This window comes from Mobula hypostoma, chromosome 15 (assembly GCF_963921235.1).
Source record: "Mobula hypostoma chromosome 15, sMobHyp1.1, whole genome shotgun sequence".
Classification (NCBI taxonomy): Eukaryota; Metazoa; Chordata; class Chondrichthyes; order Myliobatiformes; family Myliobatidae; genus Mobula; species Mobula hypostoma.
In genome coordinates, this window is record NC_086111.1 from 69,908,101 (window position 1) to 69,925,026 (window position 16,926).

Here is a 16,926-nt window from a genome sequence, read left to right on the forward strand (position 1 = left end):
TTATCCAAACTTCTCTTCAATGTTGCAATGGAACCAGCAGATCAATTATTTTAGTTCATAGCAGGTGATGGCTGATGGCAATGCCAGCATTTACTCTTAATCCTTAATTCCCCTAAACTCTGCTGTGGACGGTCCCGAGCCCGGCTGTGAAAGGAGGAGGGTTGGACATGGGGCTAGCAACCCCATCCTGTAAAAATTCAGAGCTGCAGACACGCCAACAGAAGCTTCAAAGACTTCAAGGGCTGGGGTGAACTGCTGTCGGTGGCCTATGGAGATAATTGCCTCTTAAACTGAAGAGGCGATTAAGAATCACGAAACCTGCAGTCACATATACACCCAGTGGCCACTTTAATCAGGTATACCTGCACAACTGCTCATTAATGCAAATGTCTAATCAGCCAATCATGGGGCAGCAACTCGATGCTTAAAAGCATGCAGGCGTAGTCAAGAGGCTCAGTTGCTGATCAAACATCAGAATGGGGAAGAAATGTGATCTAAGTGTCTTTGACTCTGGAATGAGTGTTGGTGCCAGATGGGGTGGTTTGAGCATCTCAGAAACTGCTGATCTTGAAGTGGATGGGCTACGACAGTAGAAGACCACGAATATACACTTAGTAGCCACTTTGTTAGGTACACGAGGCTCACGTAGCATGTCAACAGTGAAATATATCTAAATACTAAACTTTCTGCCCTGCGGTACTAAAACCAATTGCAAAAGCAGCAGCCAAAATAAACTAAGTCAACACTAAACAGGATTCGAACCAGAGTCCTCTCACACAGTGAACACAACACCCAGAGACTGGTATCACCCTGAAGGCTTGCTATGCACAGACAAGAGACGGATGCCAGAATGAAAGTGATGCAAGGGCTCAAACACTTGGAAGCTCTTACCACGAAGGTGAAGGGCTCTGATGAGATAGCCCGATAGTCATCGTTGCAGTCCACAACACAGACCTCCACGTAACCTTTGTCAGCCACCTGGGGCATGGCCTGCTCCATGTCACACACGATCCTGGAAGCAAACAGATTAGACTAGCTTTAGTTACCGAAACATACAGTGAAATGCGTCACTCTGCGCTCGCGACGAACACAGCCCTAAGGTGTGCTGGGGGCAGCCTGCAAGTGTGGCCATGTTTCCGGCGCCAATATGGCATGGCCACAGCTTACTAATCGCAACCTGTTTGCCGTTTTGAAACGAGGACAGGCAACCAGAGCACCCAGAGGAATCCCACAGAGTCAGGGAGAAAGTACAAGCTCCTAACAGTCAGCGGTGGGAATTGAACCCTGATCTCACAGTGACTGGCACTCGAAGTTATTACACTAACCACTATGCTACTGTGCCCAAAGGGCAAGGTAATCACTGTTTCTAGCCCAGTGCAGCGTCTCCCTATTTGAGCAAGATCTGGCCAATTCATGTCGAAGGCCCAGCTGCCCTATGCCCCAGTGTCTCCCCACTTTCACTAGGTGCCCCTAAGGATAACTCAAGCTTCGTGACATTGCAGGGGGTACGCTGTTCTCCCGCTTCGCTGCTTGCGCAGGGACAGTCCGAGTTAGATACAGAATGAAGTTCCTTCTGTATTGTACGGGCACATGCCACCCGGGCAGGAACAGCACAGACTGGAGATAGGTTTGCACAGGGAGAGGCTGTTCCCATTCCCTTTCTAATAAAAACAGCTTAGTTACAGAGTCAACCTCCTATTAAATTTATAGTGTATATTTAAAGCAGAGGTCGATAGGCACTTAATTAATTAAGTGCGTCAATGGTTATGGGGAGAAGGCAGGAGAACGAGGTTGAGAGGGGAAAATAAATCAGTCATGACGGAATAACAGAGCAGTCTCAATGGGCCGAATGGCCTAATTCTGCTCCTCTATGTTATGGCCTTGCACTGGCAGGACAATGCATCGGTACTGAGTGTGACACACGGCATGCTTCCAGCAGCCTTGGTTCGATTCTGACCTCGGGCACTGTCGGTGTGGAGTTCTCCGTGTTAGTGTTACACAGCAAGGAACCAGGCCATTAAGCCCAATTCTTCCACGCCATTCGAGGTCCCCAAACGAGTTCAACCCAAGTGCCTGCGTTTGACACATATCTCTCTTAAGCAATTCTATCCATGTGTATGGAAATCCAGCTGCAAAGTCCAGAGATTGTTCCCAATCTTTAAAATTTTAATTTACGGATACAGCATGGTTACAGGCTCTCCCACCCAACCAGCCCCATACCACCCAATTGTACTCATCTGACTGATTTACCCACTAACCCACACAGTTTTGGAATTTCGGAGGAAACCAGAGCACCTGGAGGAGACCCACATGGTCATGGGGAGAGCATACAGACTCCTTATAGACAGCAATGCGAATTAAATCTGGGTCACTGCTCCTTGAGCTCTGGGTCAAGGTGTTAAATTGGGTCATGTTTTATGCTGGTCCACAATTGTCCGACTCCGATTAAGTTTATATTAAATAAATCTGCTTTTAAGATGGAAAGAGTGCAGATAAGATTTTAAGACGATGTTGAAAGGAATTTGACAGTCCCGGTTATAGGGAGAGATTAGACAGGCTAGGACTTTCTTACCTTGGAGCGCAGAGGACTAAGAAATGATGTCATAAAGGTGCACAAAATCAGGGTGAGTGCACTCAGTCTTTTTCTCAGAGTTGGGGATTCAAGGACTAGGGAGCATGGGTTTATGGTGAGAGGAGAGAGGTTTAATAGGAACCTGACAGGCAAGCTTTTCACCCAGAGGGTGGTCTGTATGTGGACTGAGCTGTCAGACAAAGAGGTTAAGACAAATACATAAACAACTTTCAAAAGACGGTTGGACAAGCGTTTGAATAGGAAAGATTTAAAGCTCAAAGTAAATTTATTATCAAACTCTATATATGTCACAATATACAACCCTGAGATTCGCTTTCTTGAAAGTATTCACAGAACAATAGAGTCAATGCAAAACTACACACAAAGACTGATAAACAATCAAAATGTAAAAGAGAATGTGTAAATACAAAAAGAGAACTATTAATAACAAAACAAATGTAAATTCATAATATTGAGAATGCTTACAACGTTGAGAGCCGTCCCACAACACAAACGAAGCTCTCCTTTGCCCAGCTTTTGGAAAATCAGATCACTCTTTGATCCTGCTTTTGCCGACGTACAAACAGAAGCTGAAACAAGAGGCGGCCGTTGTTAAAATGGTCCACTGTTGGTCCGACCAATTGGCCTCCATGCTGCAGGACTGGAATGTTTTCCATGATGAGGATGTCTCTGAGTTCACGGATGGAGTCAGGTGCTTCACCCAGAAGGGCATGGTCGATGTTGTCCCCCAGAGGTCGGTCAGGGTCTTCCCGAACCAGAAACCCTGGATCAATAGTTCCGTGTGAGCAGCACTTACCGTGCGACATATTGCTAACATTGCCAGCAGTCAGCTGGAGTTCAGGGAAAGCAGCTATGGTCTGCACAAAGCTATCGAGGCTGTGAAACAATATAGGGACAAGATTGAGTGAAGATTCACAATGAATAGCACACGTGACTTCTGGCGAGGGCTGCATACCATCGCAGACTTCAAAGCCAAGTGTTGTGGTGCTGCCAACACCGTGGCCTCTCTCCCAGATGAGCTCAATCGCTTTTACACTCGGTTCGATGTCGCTAGCTCCGAGCCTCCGAGGAAAGCCACCGCTACAACCTGCAAGCTGGTCATCTCTGAGGCTGAGGTACGCAGATGTTTCCAACGAGTGGACAGTCGCAAGGCTGCAGGATCGGACGGCATCCCAGGGCGAGTACTTAGGATGTGCGCAGCACAACTGGCAGGTGTGTTTACAGATATTTTTAATCTCTCCCCCTCCCTGTGTAGCGTGCCCTCCTGCTTCAAATTATCCACCAATGACCCTGTACCAAAAAAGACCAAGGTAACATGTCTAAACGACTGGTGTCCTGTCACACTCACCTCAGTAATAAGCAAATGCTTTGAGAGGCTGGTTAAGAATTACATCTGCAACATGCTACCACCCACACTAGGTCCCCCACAACTTGCCTACCGACACAACCGATCGACAGATGACACAATAGCCACAGCTCTACACACTGTTCTTACACATCTGGAGAAGAAGGATGCTTATGTGAGAATGCTGTTCTTGGACTACAGTTCAGCATTCAACATCATAATTCCCTCCAGACTCAACAAGAAGCTCAGAGACCTCGGCCTTCACCCTGTCTTGTGCAGCTGGATCCTGGACTTCCTGTCAGATCACTGGCAGGTTGTAAGAGTGAGCTCCCTCACCTCCATCCCTCTGACTCTCTATACAGGAGCCCCTCAGTGCTGTGTACTGAGTCCCCTCCTTTACTCCCTGTGTACCCATGACTATATCGCCACCCACAGCTCTAATCTGCTAATTAAATTTGCCGATGACACTACATTGATTAGCCTAATTTCAAACAGTAATGAGGTGGCCTACAGGGAAGAAGTCATCCCTCTGACACGGTGATATCAAGAAAACAACCTCTCCCTCAATGTTGCAAAAACAAAGGAGCTGGTTGTGGATTACAGGGGGAACGGAAACAGCTAACCCCTATTGACATCAATGGATCTGGGCTTGAGAGGGTAAACAGCTTCAAGTTCCTCAGCATCCACATCGCCGAGGACCTCACGTGGTCTGTACACACCAGCTGTGTGGTGAAAAAGGCAGAACAGCGCCTCTTTCACCTCAGATGGTTGAGGAAGTTTGGTATTGCCCCCTAAATTCTAAGAACTTTCTACAGGGGCACAATTGAGAGCATCCTGACTGGCTGCATCACTGCCTGGTATGGGAACTGTACTTCCCTCAATTGCAGAACTCTGCAGAGAGTGGTTGTGAACTTCCCATGATTCAGGATATTTACAAAGACAAGTGTGTAAACAGGATCATTGGGGATCCGAGTCACCCCAACCACAAACTGTTCCAGCTGCTACCATCCGGGAAACGGTACCGCAGTATAAAAGCCAGGACCAACAGGATCCAGGACAGCTTCTTCCACCAGGCCATCAGACTGATTAATTCATGCTGATTTGAGTGTATTTCTGGGTTACATTGACTGTTCTATTTATCATAAATTACTATGATTGCACATTGCACATTTAGAGGAGACATAAGGTAAAGATTTTTACTCTTCGTGTATGGGAAGGATATAAGAAATAAAGTCAATTCATTCAACGTGAGTTGTAGAGTTCGTGAAAGTGAGTCTGTAGGTTGTGAAAGCAGTTCAGTGTTGAGGTGAGTGAGGTTATCCGTGTCAGATCAGGAGCCTGACGGTTGAAGGGTAATAACTGTCTCTGAACCTGGTGGTGTGGGACCTGAGGCTGCTGTAGAGAGCTTGGAACTGGATCCTTGTTAATGGATGCTGCTTTCTGATGGCAGTGCTCCTCATAAATGTGCACAATGGCGGGGAGGGCTTTGCCTGTGATGGACTGGGCCGTTTTCCACCACCTTTTGTAGGCTTTTCAGTTCATGGCCATTCTGTTCCGTACCAGACAGATGTGGACCAAATGTAGGCAAATGGCACTAGCTGAGATGGGCATGCTAGTCAGCATGGAGCAGATGGGCCAAAGGGTCTGACTCCGGGCTGAGTGATTCAATGGCTCTCAGCAGAAATGACTTGACTTTATAGATCAACTGACTGGATTGGCTTCCCCGTCAGTTGTCCGCTCGGAGGAATCAACCAGCCGATGGGATTGGGAAATTGTGGGAAATTTCTGAAACATTTGAAATGACTGAGGCTGATGTGTTTACCTGACAGAGGCAACACAAATGGACAAGGTGGGATACTTGCCTTTATTTTACCGAGATGCAACACAGAGTGTCATAGGAAGTCATTCCTGCCTGTGGCCATCAAACTTTACAACTCCTCCCTTGGAGGGTCAGACACCCTGAACCAATAGGCTGGTCCTGGACTTATTTCATAATTTACTGGCATATTTTACACATTACTATTTAACTACTTATGGTTCTATTACTATTTATTATTTATGGAGCAACTGTAACGAAAACCAATTTCCCCCAGGATCATTAAAGTATGACTATGACTATGAATATAAATTGTACACATTTTTTACAAGAAAAAAATACAACTAGAACAAAAAATCTTGATAGAGCTATACAAAATCTCTGACGGTGGTGTCTGAAAAGAGGATGCTGTCCAAGTTGCATGCCATCTTGGACGATGTCTCCCATCCACTACATAATGTACTGGGTGGGCACAGGAGTACATTCAGCCAGAGACTCATTCCACCGAGATGCAACACAGAGCGTCATAGGAAGTCATTCCTGCCTGTGGCCATCAAACTTTACAACTCCTCCCTTGGAGGGTCAGACACCCTGAGCCAATTGGCTGGTCCTGGACTTATTTCCTGGCATAATTTACATATTACTATCTAATTATTTATGGTTTTATTACTATTTAATTATTTATGGTGCAACTGTAACGAAAACCAATTTCCCCCGGGATCAATAACGTATGACTATGACTGTGACTGTGACTATTGGTCAGGGCACCGAGTATAAGGACAACGAAGTCAAGTGGCAGCTTTACTAAACATTGGTCAGACCACACTTGGAGTAGAACGTGCAGGTCTGGTTGCCATTGACAGGAAGGATGTGGAGGGTTTGGAAAGGAAGCAGGATAGGTTTACAAGGAATCTGCCTGGATGAGAGACCATCAGCTATACAGAGTGCAGGGGGAGAGAGGTTTGATGTTTTTTTTGAATGAGTTCCATAGTTCCTGTTTCTGTGAGGAAGACAAATCTCAGGGTTGATTACTGCATACATAATTTATTAATAAATGTACTCTGAATCCGACAAAGAGGTTTGACATACTTGGGTTGTTTTCTTTGGAGCACCAGCGGCTGAGGAGAGAATTATGAGAGATATAGGTCGATTTCGACTGTCTGCCCATCCTCCCAGGGTAGAAATGCCAAGGACCAGAGGGCATGCATTTAAGGCGAAGTGGGAAAGATTTAAAGGAGATGTGTGAGGCAAGTTTTCACAGAGCAGTGGTGGGTGTCTGGAACAGGCTGCCAGGTACACTAGTGGAAATAAGTAGAATGGTGGTGTCAGACAGACACACAGGGAATCGAGGATATGGATTATGTTCAGGCAGGAGGTAATTAGTTTAATTCAGCATTGTGTTCAGCACAGACACTGTGGGCTGAAGGGCCTGTCCTGTGCTGTACTGTTCTCTGCTCTGTGTACACACTCACTGCTCGGCGCTGATGTACTCCTCTGGGATGGGATTACAGCGGACCCTTCCCACGTGCACCCCGTATCGGATCTCGGAGAACATCAGGCCCAGGTTCACGCCGGTGATGGTCAGCCTGGTTCCTCCCTCCTTCGGCCCCGTCTCAGGCACCAGCTGCGGAGAGGAAAAAGGCACAGGTTGACAGTCTCGCCCAGCCAGCAAGAGACCTATCTGCGACCGCACCATCTCCCGAACTTCCAGGCCCTAACGCTTTTGGAATGTGCAGGGCAACCACAGCACAGGGAGGAAACCCACGTGGTCAAAGGGAGAACGTACAAACTCCTTACAGACAACAGCAGTGAGAATTGAACCCTGATTGTTGATGCTAACCACTGGAATCACTGTATCACATCTATGCTCTTTATAATGTATGTTGCCTGACACATCACTTTGCCTGAGATTTTCAGTACACAAGACAGATCATTCCCAGACGATGAAGCAGCCAGCAGCTACACATGCATCACACAAAAAGGCACACACAGCCCTGGCGGTGGGTCAGAAATTGGCTGATACGAATATCATCGGCAGTTTCATACCATAGAAATAACCTCTCCAAGTGCATCTTCAGACATAACAAAGAGCAGGGTTGGATTAAATCTTCCACATTCCTGACGGAGTTTGAAAGACTCTTGCAGACAAGCTAGATGCTCCGCTGTTAGCAAACTCGCAGGCTAGTCAGCAACTGAGAGCGTAGCTTCAAATTGCTTTTCCCAAGTGAAAAGGCTGTTGGCTATCAAGCTGCTTGCGCTGTCTGTCTGCAAGGAGTTTGGACGTCCTCCCCATGACTCTGTGTGTGGCATTCCTCTGGGTGCTCCAGTTTTTGGTGCCAAAAGCGTGGCAACACTTGCAGGCTGTCCAGTGCCATCTCGACTGATTTCATTTAATACAAATGTTGCATTTCACTGTACGTCTCCACGTCCAGCTGACAAGTAAACCTGGTCTTTAAACTTCGACACTCCAAAGGCATAGGGGTTAGGGCTAGTGAGTTGTGGGCATGCTACGTTGGGGCAGGAAGTGCTTGCCAACTGCCCCCAGGATACCCTCAGACTGCGTTGGTCAATGACGGAAATGACACACTTGTTTCGATGTTCATGTGAAAAATCTAATCTAATAAAGCTAATCTGACTGCTGTTTCCCTGAGAGCTGTGCAAGGATGAGATGTCTGCGTTGGTGGGGGGGAGTAAAAGGGTGTAAAGGGAGGAGGGAATGTGGTATGGGTTCCAGTGAGGCAGGCAACCCCTATTCCAACTCAGGATGAAATTCAAAAAGGAATGCTGCAGATGCTGGAAATCTGAAATAAAGGCAGAACATGCTGGAAACACTCAGCAGGTCAGTCAGCATCTGTGGGGAGAGAACCTCTCATAGAATCATACATGAAGACAACCTTCATCCCAACTGCTCCACGGTGACCAAGATGCAGTGTAGTGGTTAGCACAAAACCCTACAACATCAGCAACCCTGGTTCAATACCCGTCACTGCCCGTAAGGAGATTGTATGTTCTCCCCGTGAGTGCATGGGTTTCCTCCCTCAGTCCAAAGACGTACTGGTGAATGGTTAATTGGTCATTTTAAATTGTCCTGTGAATAGCCTAGGGTTAATTGGAGGACTGCTGGGTGGCGAGGCTCGAAGGGCTGAAAGAGCCTGTTTTGCACTGTACCTAGATAAATAAATGAATAAATTTAGCCCATTTGCCTGTTTATGGCCCATAATGTTATAAAACTTTCCTATGCACGTACTCTAAAAATCTCGGGCCTGAACTTTGCTTGTCTGCCCACAGATGCTGCCCGACCTGCTGAGTATTTTTTGTGTTTTTATTCCAACTTTGGAACCTGACTTCAGAATAAACAAGAGGTTGGAGAGTGCAGGAAGGTGGAGGAATGAGAAAAGGAGGCCAAGGGGGCATCGAGAGCGAGAAGTTCATCATGGGAGCCAAGCGTGGGGTTCGGCAAGCTCCACCCACACGTGGACTATGACGGTCCAATCAAAGGACACCTGCCACACCTGGCGGCAGAGGCAGCCAATCAGCTTGGCCAGCTCTGTGCCAGGTGATTGGGCCCATTGTTCCTGCAGCCAATCACTCATCACTCTTCTCGACAGGCCGGAAGGTCTCAGTTACTGAGACACCATGGTTACGGTGATGCTTGGCAATGCGATTCATTAAACCAAATTATTCATAATGGAAAGACAGGTGTAACTTGACAAAACAAATATTATGACTGATGAGGAGCTCTGTAACGGCCTTGTAATAACAATAATAGTATAATTATGGGCAATTTTACATCACTTTTAATGCCAAGTATTCATGTGACAAACAGCTGCAGTCTGCGGGTAAGGCAGGAAGCTGAAGAGAACAAACCCTGAGAGGAGAGATTCCACTGGAACTCAGATCCCAGCGGACAGGCTTGTTAATTTGAGATCAGAGTGAAACGCACAAGTCCCACTTAACACGCGCGTCTGTGGAAGGATGAAACAGCAGATCAGAGCAGAAGAGAGCGGTGTGTTGGAGAACTCCCTGTTCCAACTAGGGCTATGGGGTACTGGGAATGGGAATCGAGGGGTCTACGGATGGGGGAGGGACGGAGGGAGCGAAGGGAAAATTATAAACAAAAGGGAGAGAGAGAATTCAAAATGCGTGAGGGGGAAGTGGAGTGAGGGGGGAGAGGAGGGGGAGAGGAGAGGAGGGGGAGAGGAGGGGGAGAGGAGAGGAGGAGAGAGGAGGGGAGAGGAAGGGGAGAGGAGGGGGAGAGGAGTGGGGAGAGTAGGGGAGAGGAGAGGAGGGGGAGAGGAGAGGAGTGGGGAGAGGAGAGGAGGAGAGAGGAGGGGAGAGGAAGGGGAGAGGAGGGGGAGAGGAGTGGGGAGAGTAGGGGAGAGGAGTGGGGAGAGGAGAGGAGGAGAGAGGAGGGGAGAGGAAGGGGAGAGGAGGGGGAGAGGAGTGGGAGAGGAGGGGGAGAGGAGGGGGAGAGGAGGGAAGGGGAGAGGGGGGTAGAGGATGGGAGAGGAAGGGGAGGGGGAGAGGAGAGGAGGGGCGAGAGGAGAGAGTACAGGAGAGGAAGGGGAGAGGAGGGGGAGGGGAGAGGGGAGGAGAGAGGAGGGGAGGTGAGAGGAAGTGGGGAGAGGGAAGAGAAGGAAAGGGAAAAGGAGGAGAGGGGGAAGAAGGAAGGGGAAAGAGGGGAAGAGGTGGAAGAGAGTGCAAGAGAGGGAAAGGCGTGGAAGAGAGGGGAAGATAGAAAGACATGAAAAGAGAAAGGAAGAGATGGGAAGGGGAAGAGAGGAGGAAGAAACATAGAAACATAGAAAACCTACAGCACAATACAGGCCCTTCGGCCCACAATGCTGTGCTGAACATGTACATATTTTAGAAATTACCTCAGGTTACCCATAGCCCTCTATTTTTCTAAAGAAGAAGGGGAAAGAGGGGGAAGGGGGAAAGAGGGGGGAAGGGGGAAGAGGGATGAGGGGAAGAGGGGGAAAGGAGGTGAGGGGAAGAGGGGGCAGGGGGAAGGGGAGGGGGCAAGGAGGAAGGGAAAAGGGGAATAGAGGGGAAGAGGGGAGGAGTGGGAAAAGGAAGAGAGGGAAAGGGAGGAAAGATGGTGGGAGAGCAGGAAAGGGGGGAGAAAGAGGGATGAAGAAGGAAAAAGGGAGGAAGGGGAAAGAGGGAGAATGTCAGGGAAGAAAGGAGGAAAACAGGAGAAGCAGGGAAGGGGAAGGGTAAAAGGGAAGGGGAAAAAGGAGGAAAGAGTGAGGAAAGATGGGAAAAGAGGGAGGAAAAGTGGAGGGGGAAGAGGGGAAAGAGGATGACAGGGGAAACAGGGGAAGGGGAAGGGGAAAGGGGAAGGGGGAACAAGGAAGGGGAAAGAGAGCAAAAGAGGGATCAAGAGGGGAAGAGGGGGAAAGTGGAGTGAAGGTGACGAGGGAGGAAATACAAGGAAGAGGAAGGAAGAGGAAAGAGGGAGAAACGGGGATTATGGGGAAGAGGGGAAAGATGGACAAAGCAGGGGAAGGGTAAATGGGGAATGAGGGGAAAGGGGAAGAGAGAAAAGGGAGAATGGGGAAAGGGGGAAGGGGAAAGGGGAGAGTAGTGCACGCGCGGACCATGTCTGGGTGGAGGGGTATATGTGCGGTCCATGTCTGAGTGGAACATGTGTTGACCAGGTTGACGTGAACATGCGCAGACCATGTAGAGGGGAGTACGCACGGACCATGTAGGGGGACGTACGCGCGGACCGTGTAGGGGGACGTACGCGCGGACCGTGTAGGGGGACGTACGCACGGACTGTGTAGAGGGGAGTACGTGCAGACCGTGTAGGGGGACGTACGCACGGACCGTGTAGAGGGATGTACCTTGGTGATCCTGGGGTTGGTGCACCTGCTGTTGCTGCTGCTTTGGTGCATCCAGCTGCCACCCGGCGTCAGACAGTCGGGTTGAAGCACACACCTCTTCTCCAGCACACACCAGCCGCACTCAAACTTGGGGTCAGCCTTCAGGCAAAGTCCGCAGCTCTCCCGTAAGGCAGTGCACTTGTACAGGTGAGCTGGAGGGGAGAGGAGGCAATGGTTAGTGATCAGAACTGGAGGTTCAGTGATCCCCTCCATTTAGACCTGACTCTACCGGTCGACAACTAGACCAGCCTTATCTTTCCCACCATGTTCCAGTCACACTTCTCCTCGCCTCTTCCAGTCACTCTCATCCCACTACCCAGCCTCGCCGCTTCCTGCCATTCTCCACCCCGCCACCCAGCCCTCCCGCTTCCTGTCACACCCCAGCCTCACCCCATCCCACTCCCCAGGCTGAGTTCAGAAGAATGAGAGTGATCTCCTTGAAACCTATCAAATATTGAAAGGCCTCGATTGAGTGGACATAGACAGGATGTTTCCTACAGTGAGGGAGTCTAAGACCAGAGGTCACAGCCTCAGAATAGAGGGGTATTTCTTTAGAACAGTAAATGAGGAATAATTTCTTTAGCCAGTGGGTGGTGAGTCTGTGGAATTCAATGCCACAGACAGCTGTGGGTATGAGGAATATTTAAATTGGAAGTTGGTAGGTTCTTGAGTAGTAAGGGTGTCAAAGTTACTGGGAAAAGGCAGGAGAATGAGGGATAATAGATCACTGATGATGCAATGGTGGAGCAGACTCGATGGGCCAAATGGCCTGATTCTGCTCCTATATCTCATGGGACTACCTCAGGTAGACACCCCGGTCAGCGTGGATGAGTTGGCGGAGATGTCTGAAACTACCCTGCTGTGACAAAAACTATCAGATGGCTCCCCGGTACCCTCAGCAACACAATCTATCTACCCGGTTATGATCTTGCACTCCATTGTCTACCTGCACTGCACTTTGGGTGTAACTGTAGAACTTTATTCTGCATTTCTATTGTTACCTTGCACTACCTCAACACACTGTGTCACAATCTGATCTGTATGAACAGTATGCAAGACAAGCTTTTTACTGTATCTTGGTCATGTGACAATAATAAACCAATTCCAGCATAAATTCTGATGATTTATAATTTGTATATACTATTGAACGGAACCCTGGTCTGATAAGATGGACTCTTGACCTCACAATCTACCTCATTATGGTCTTGCACCTTACTGCCTACCCGTACTGCACTTTCTCTGTAGCTTTTACACTTCACTCTGCTTTCTGCAATTGTTTTACCTGGTACTACCTAAATGCACTGTGTAATGATTGATCTATATGAATAGTATAGAACACAAGCTTTTCACTGTCTCTCGGTACATGTGACAATAATAAACCAATTCCAATTCCAACCGGAGGGTATACAGTGATGGATAATAGGTTTAGAGGTGACCTCAGGAAGAAATCTTTCACCCAGGGCTGGTTGAACTCTGGGATGCACTTTTTGGAAACAAAGACTCTTACAACAGTCAGGAAGTATTTTTTCAATATAAGAGCAGAACTGGGCTATTTGGCCCATCGAGTCTGCTCCACCATTTCATCATGGCTGATCCATTTTCCTCTCAGCCTCAGTCTCCTGCCTTCTCTCCGTATCCCTTCATACCCTGACTAATCAAGAATCTATCAACCTCTGTCTTAAATATACCCAATGACTTGGCCTCCACAGCCATCTGGGGCAACGAACTCCGCAGTTCACCACCTTCTGGCTGAAGAAGGGCATTTGACTGGCCAAGGCAGAGGCTATAGACCAAGTGCTGGTACGTGTCAATTCACTCTGAATCCAGATTAAAAATGGAAGTGGGGTGAACCGAGGTAGCTCTGCCCATCACTCTCCACATTTCCCTCTCCCCACATTGTTCCCATTGTTCCACTCTCCAGCTTCCTCTATCAGATTCCATCACCTGCAGCTCTTTGTTGCCTCCACCAACTTCCATCACTATTTCCACTTTCCCCTTCTCCATCTGCCTATCGTTGACACATTCCTCCCGCAAGGTTCCCTTCTACTTTGATCCCATCTGCCCTCCCCACCGCCCTCACTACAGTCCACGTTCCAGCTTTCTCTTCTATCAGATTCCACCATCTGGAGCCCTTTGGTGCCTCCATCTATCACCTCCTAGCCTCTGTTCTCACTCTCCCCTCTTCCATCTGCCTATCATCCCTCCTCACCTGGATCCACCCATCACCTCCCAGCCTCTGACTCTATTCCCACTCTCTTCTCCTTCATCTATTGTCCCTCCTCACCTGGATCCACCCATCACCTCCCAGCCTCTGACACTATTCCCAGTTTTCCCCTCTTCATCTGACTCTCACTCCTCCTCAACTGGATCAACTTACCTCTCAGCCTCCGACACTATTTCCACCCTCTCCTCCTTCAGAGCCCATCACTCTGCTCACCGGGATCCACCTATTACCCACCAGTTCAACACACCCCTTCACTCCAAACTCTATCTCCTCTCTGCTCTTCCAATCCAGATGAAAGATCTTGACCCAAAAGACTGGCTGTCCATTTCCCTCCCAGGTTCTGCCTCACCCACTGGGTTCCTCCAGCCCTTTGTTGCTCTCGGTTCTAGCACCTACACTTTCTTGTGCACCGAATTCTATTTAGACTCACAGAATCAAAGAGCGCGACAGCACAGAAACAGGCCCTTCAGCCCATCTAGATCATGCCTAGCCCCACTGTCCTGCACCAGGACCATAACCCCCCACACCTCTCCCATCCAAGTACTCATCCAAACTTCTCTTAAATATTGAAGTCAAATCTCCATCCACCATTTCCACTGGCAGCTCATTCCACACTTGAGCGAAGAAGTTCCCCCTCAGGTTCACCTTAACTATTTCACCTTTCACCCTTAATCCATGACCTCTAGTTCTAGTCTCATCCAACCTCAGGGGGAAAACAGCCTGCTTGAATATACCCTATCTACATGCCTCGTAATTCTGTATACTTCAATCGAATCTCCCCTCGTTCTCCTACGCTCCAGGGAATAAAGTTGTAAATTATTTAACTTCTCCATCCAACTCAGGTCCTCACCAGCAACATCCTTGTAAAATTTTCTCTGTACTCTTTCAATCTTATTGATATCTGTCATGTAGGTAGGTGATCAGAACAGCACTCAATACTCCAAATTAGATTTCACCAACATCTTATACAACTTTAGGCCAAAAGACATAGGAACAGAATAGGCCAGTCAGCCCATAGTCCGCTCTACCATTCATTTGTAACTGATTTACTTTCCCCGTTACAACCCCATTTTGCAGCCTTCTCCTATAAGCTTTGATGTCCTTACTAATCAAGAGCCTATCAACATGCCAACTCCTCTACTTATTAACCTAATTTAAGAAGGCCAATGCGCCAAAAGCTCTCTTTACGACCCTATCTACCTGTGACGCCACTCTCAAGGAATTATCGATCTGGATTCCCAGACCAACTCCACCGTGAAAGGTCTCAAGCCCGGCTGTGAAATGAGGAGGGTTGGGCATGGGGCCAGCAACCCCCTCTGTCAAAACCCAGAGCTACGGAAACACCACCAGAAGCTCCAGAGGCCCCGTCCCTGGGAGAGGAAGGAGCTCTGATCAGCTACACCCGAGGACTCCGGTGAGCTGCTGTTGATGGCCTAAGCCCCAGCAAGCAGTGATGGGTTAAGTAAGAAGTGAATATTCCCAGCTCCCTCTGTTCTACTGCAGTCCTCAGTGTCCTATCATTCACTGTGCAAGTCCAACCCTGGCGTGCCCTCCCAAAATGGCTGACACTGATACAAGTGAGCAGCCTCCCACCTATGCCGTAAACTTGGGGCAGCATGGCAGTGTAGCGGTTAGCACAACACTTTACGGTACCAGCAGCCCAGGTTAGTAGTCAGACTTTATTGATCCTGAGGGAAATTGGTTTTCGTTACAGTTGCACCATAAATAATTAAATAGTAATAAAACCATAAATAATTAGATAGTAATATGTAAATTATGCCAGGAAATAAGTCCAGGACCAGCCTATTGGCTCAGAGTGTCTGACCCTCCAAAGGAGAGGTTGTAAAGTTTGATGGCCACAGGCAGGAATGACTTCCTATGACGCTTTGTGTTGCATCTCGGTGGAATGAGTCTCTGGCTGAATGTACTCCTGTGCCCAACCAGTCCATTATGTAGTGGATGGGAGACATTGTCCAAGATGGCATGCAACTTGGACAGCATCCTCTTTTCAGACACCACCGTCAGAGAGTCCAGTTCCATCCCCACAACATCACTGGCCTTATGAATGAGTTTGTTGATTCTGTTAGTATCTGCTACCCTCAGCCTGCTGCCCCAGCACACAACAACAAACATGATAGCACTGGCCACCACAGACTCGTAGAACATCCTCAGCATCGTCTGGCAGATGTTAAAGGACCTCAGTCTCCTCAGGAAATAAAGACAGCTCTGACCCTTCTTGTAGACAGCCTCAGTGTTCTTAGACCAGTCCAGTTTATTATCAATTCGTATCCCCAGGTATTTGTAATCCTCCACCATGTCCACACTGACCCTCTGGATGGAAACAGGGGTCACCGGTGCCTTAGCTCTCCTCAGGTCTACCACCAGCTCCTTAGTCTTTTTCACATTAAGCTGCAGATAATTCTGCTCACACCATGTGACAAAGTGCCCCATATGCCCCGGTTTCCTCCGGGAGCCCCAGTTTCCTCCGGGTGCTCTGGTTTCCTCCCACAGTCCAAAGATGCACCAGTGTGTAACTTAATTGGTCATTGCAAATTGTCCTGTGGTTAAACTAGGGTTAAAGCAGGGATTGCTGGGTATCGCGGCTCAAAGGGCCAGAAGGGTCTTTTCCACACTGTATCTCAATAAATAAATAATAAATACAATTTGTATCACTCTCAAGTCGAACAGCGGTGTGCTTGCCAGCACTGCCTCTGAAGACGTGTCACAGGGGCAAAAGGAAACAGGGGAAGAGGCAAGGGGCAACTTACCTATCAGAACGCAAATCATTCCCACACCGAGACACACACACACCAGCTAATTTGATTATGTCTGTGTGTGATTAAAAAAGTGCCACCAACCAGTGTTTTAATTACACAAACATTCGCAACGACAAGCTCGGCTGTGGACCCGTCACGGGCTAATTGGAAGACAGATGCTTCCCCAGGGTCCCTGGGGTACGTGACTGGCTGCTGGCTTCAGCAAAGGAGGTGCACATTTACACCACAACCCAAATGTGACTCCAGTCCAGAATCTATGTGGCAGACCCTGAACCAGCCA

General features: G+C 48.4%; 1 protein-coding gene across 3 annotated transcripts in view; it reads right to left on the reverse strand.

Annotated features, from left to right (window-relative positions):
* Positions 1-16,926, reverse strand: part of LOC134356953 (plexin-A1-like) — a 462,148-nt gene that overhangs the window by 92,534 nt on the left and 352,688 nt on the right. For all 3 annotated transcript variants that reach the window (XM_063068230.1, XM_063068229.1, XM_063068231.1), the window contains exons 12-14: positions 11,607-11,797; positions 7,227-7,378; positions 892-1,012 (exon numbers count right to left, since the gene is read on the reverse strand). In XM_063068230.1, the coding sequence (XP_062924300.1) occupies positions 892-1,012; positions 7,227-7,378; positions 11,607-11,797 (464 nt within the window). The remainder of the gene's footprint in view (positions 1-891; positions 1,013-7,226; positions 7,379-11,606; positions 11,798-16,926) is intronic.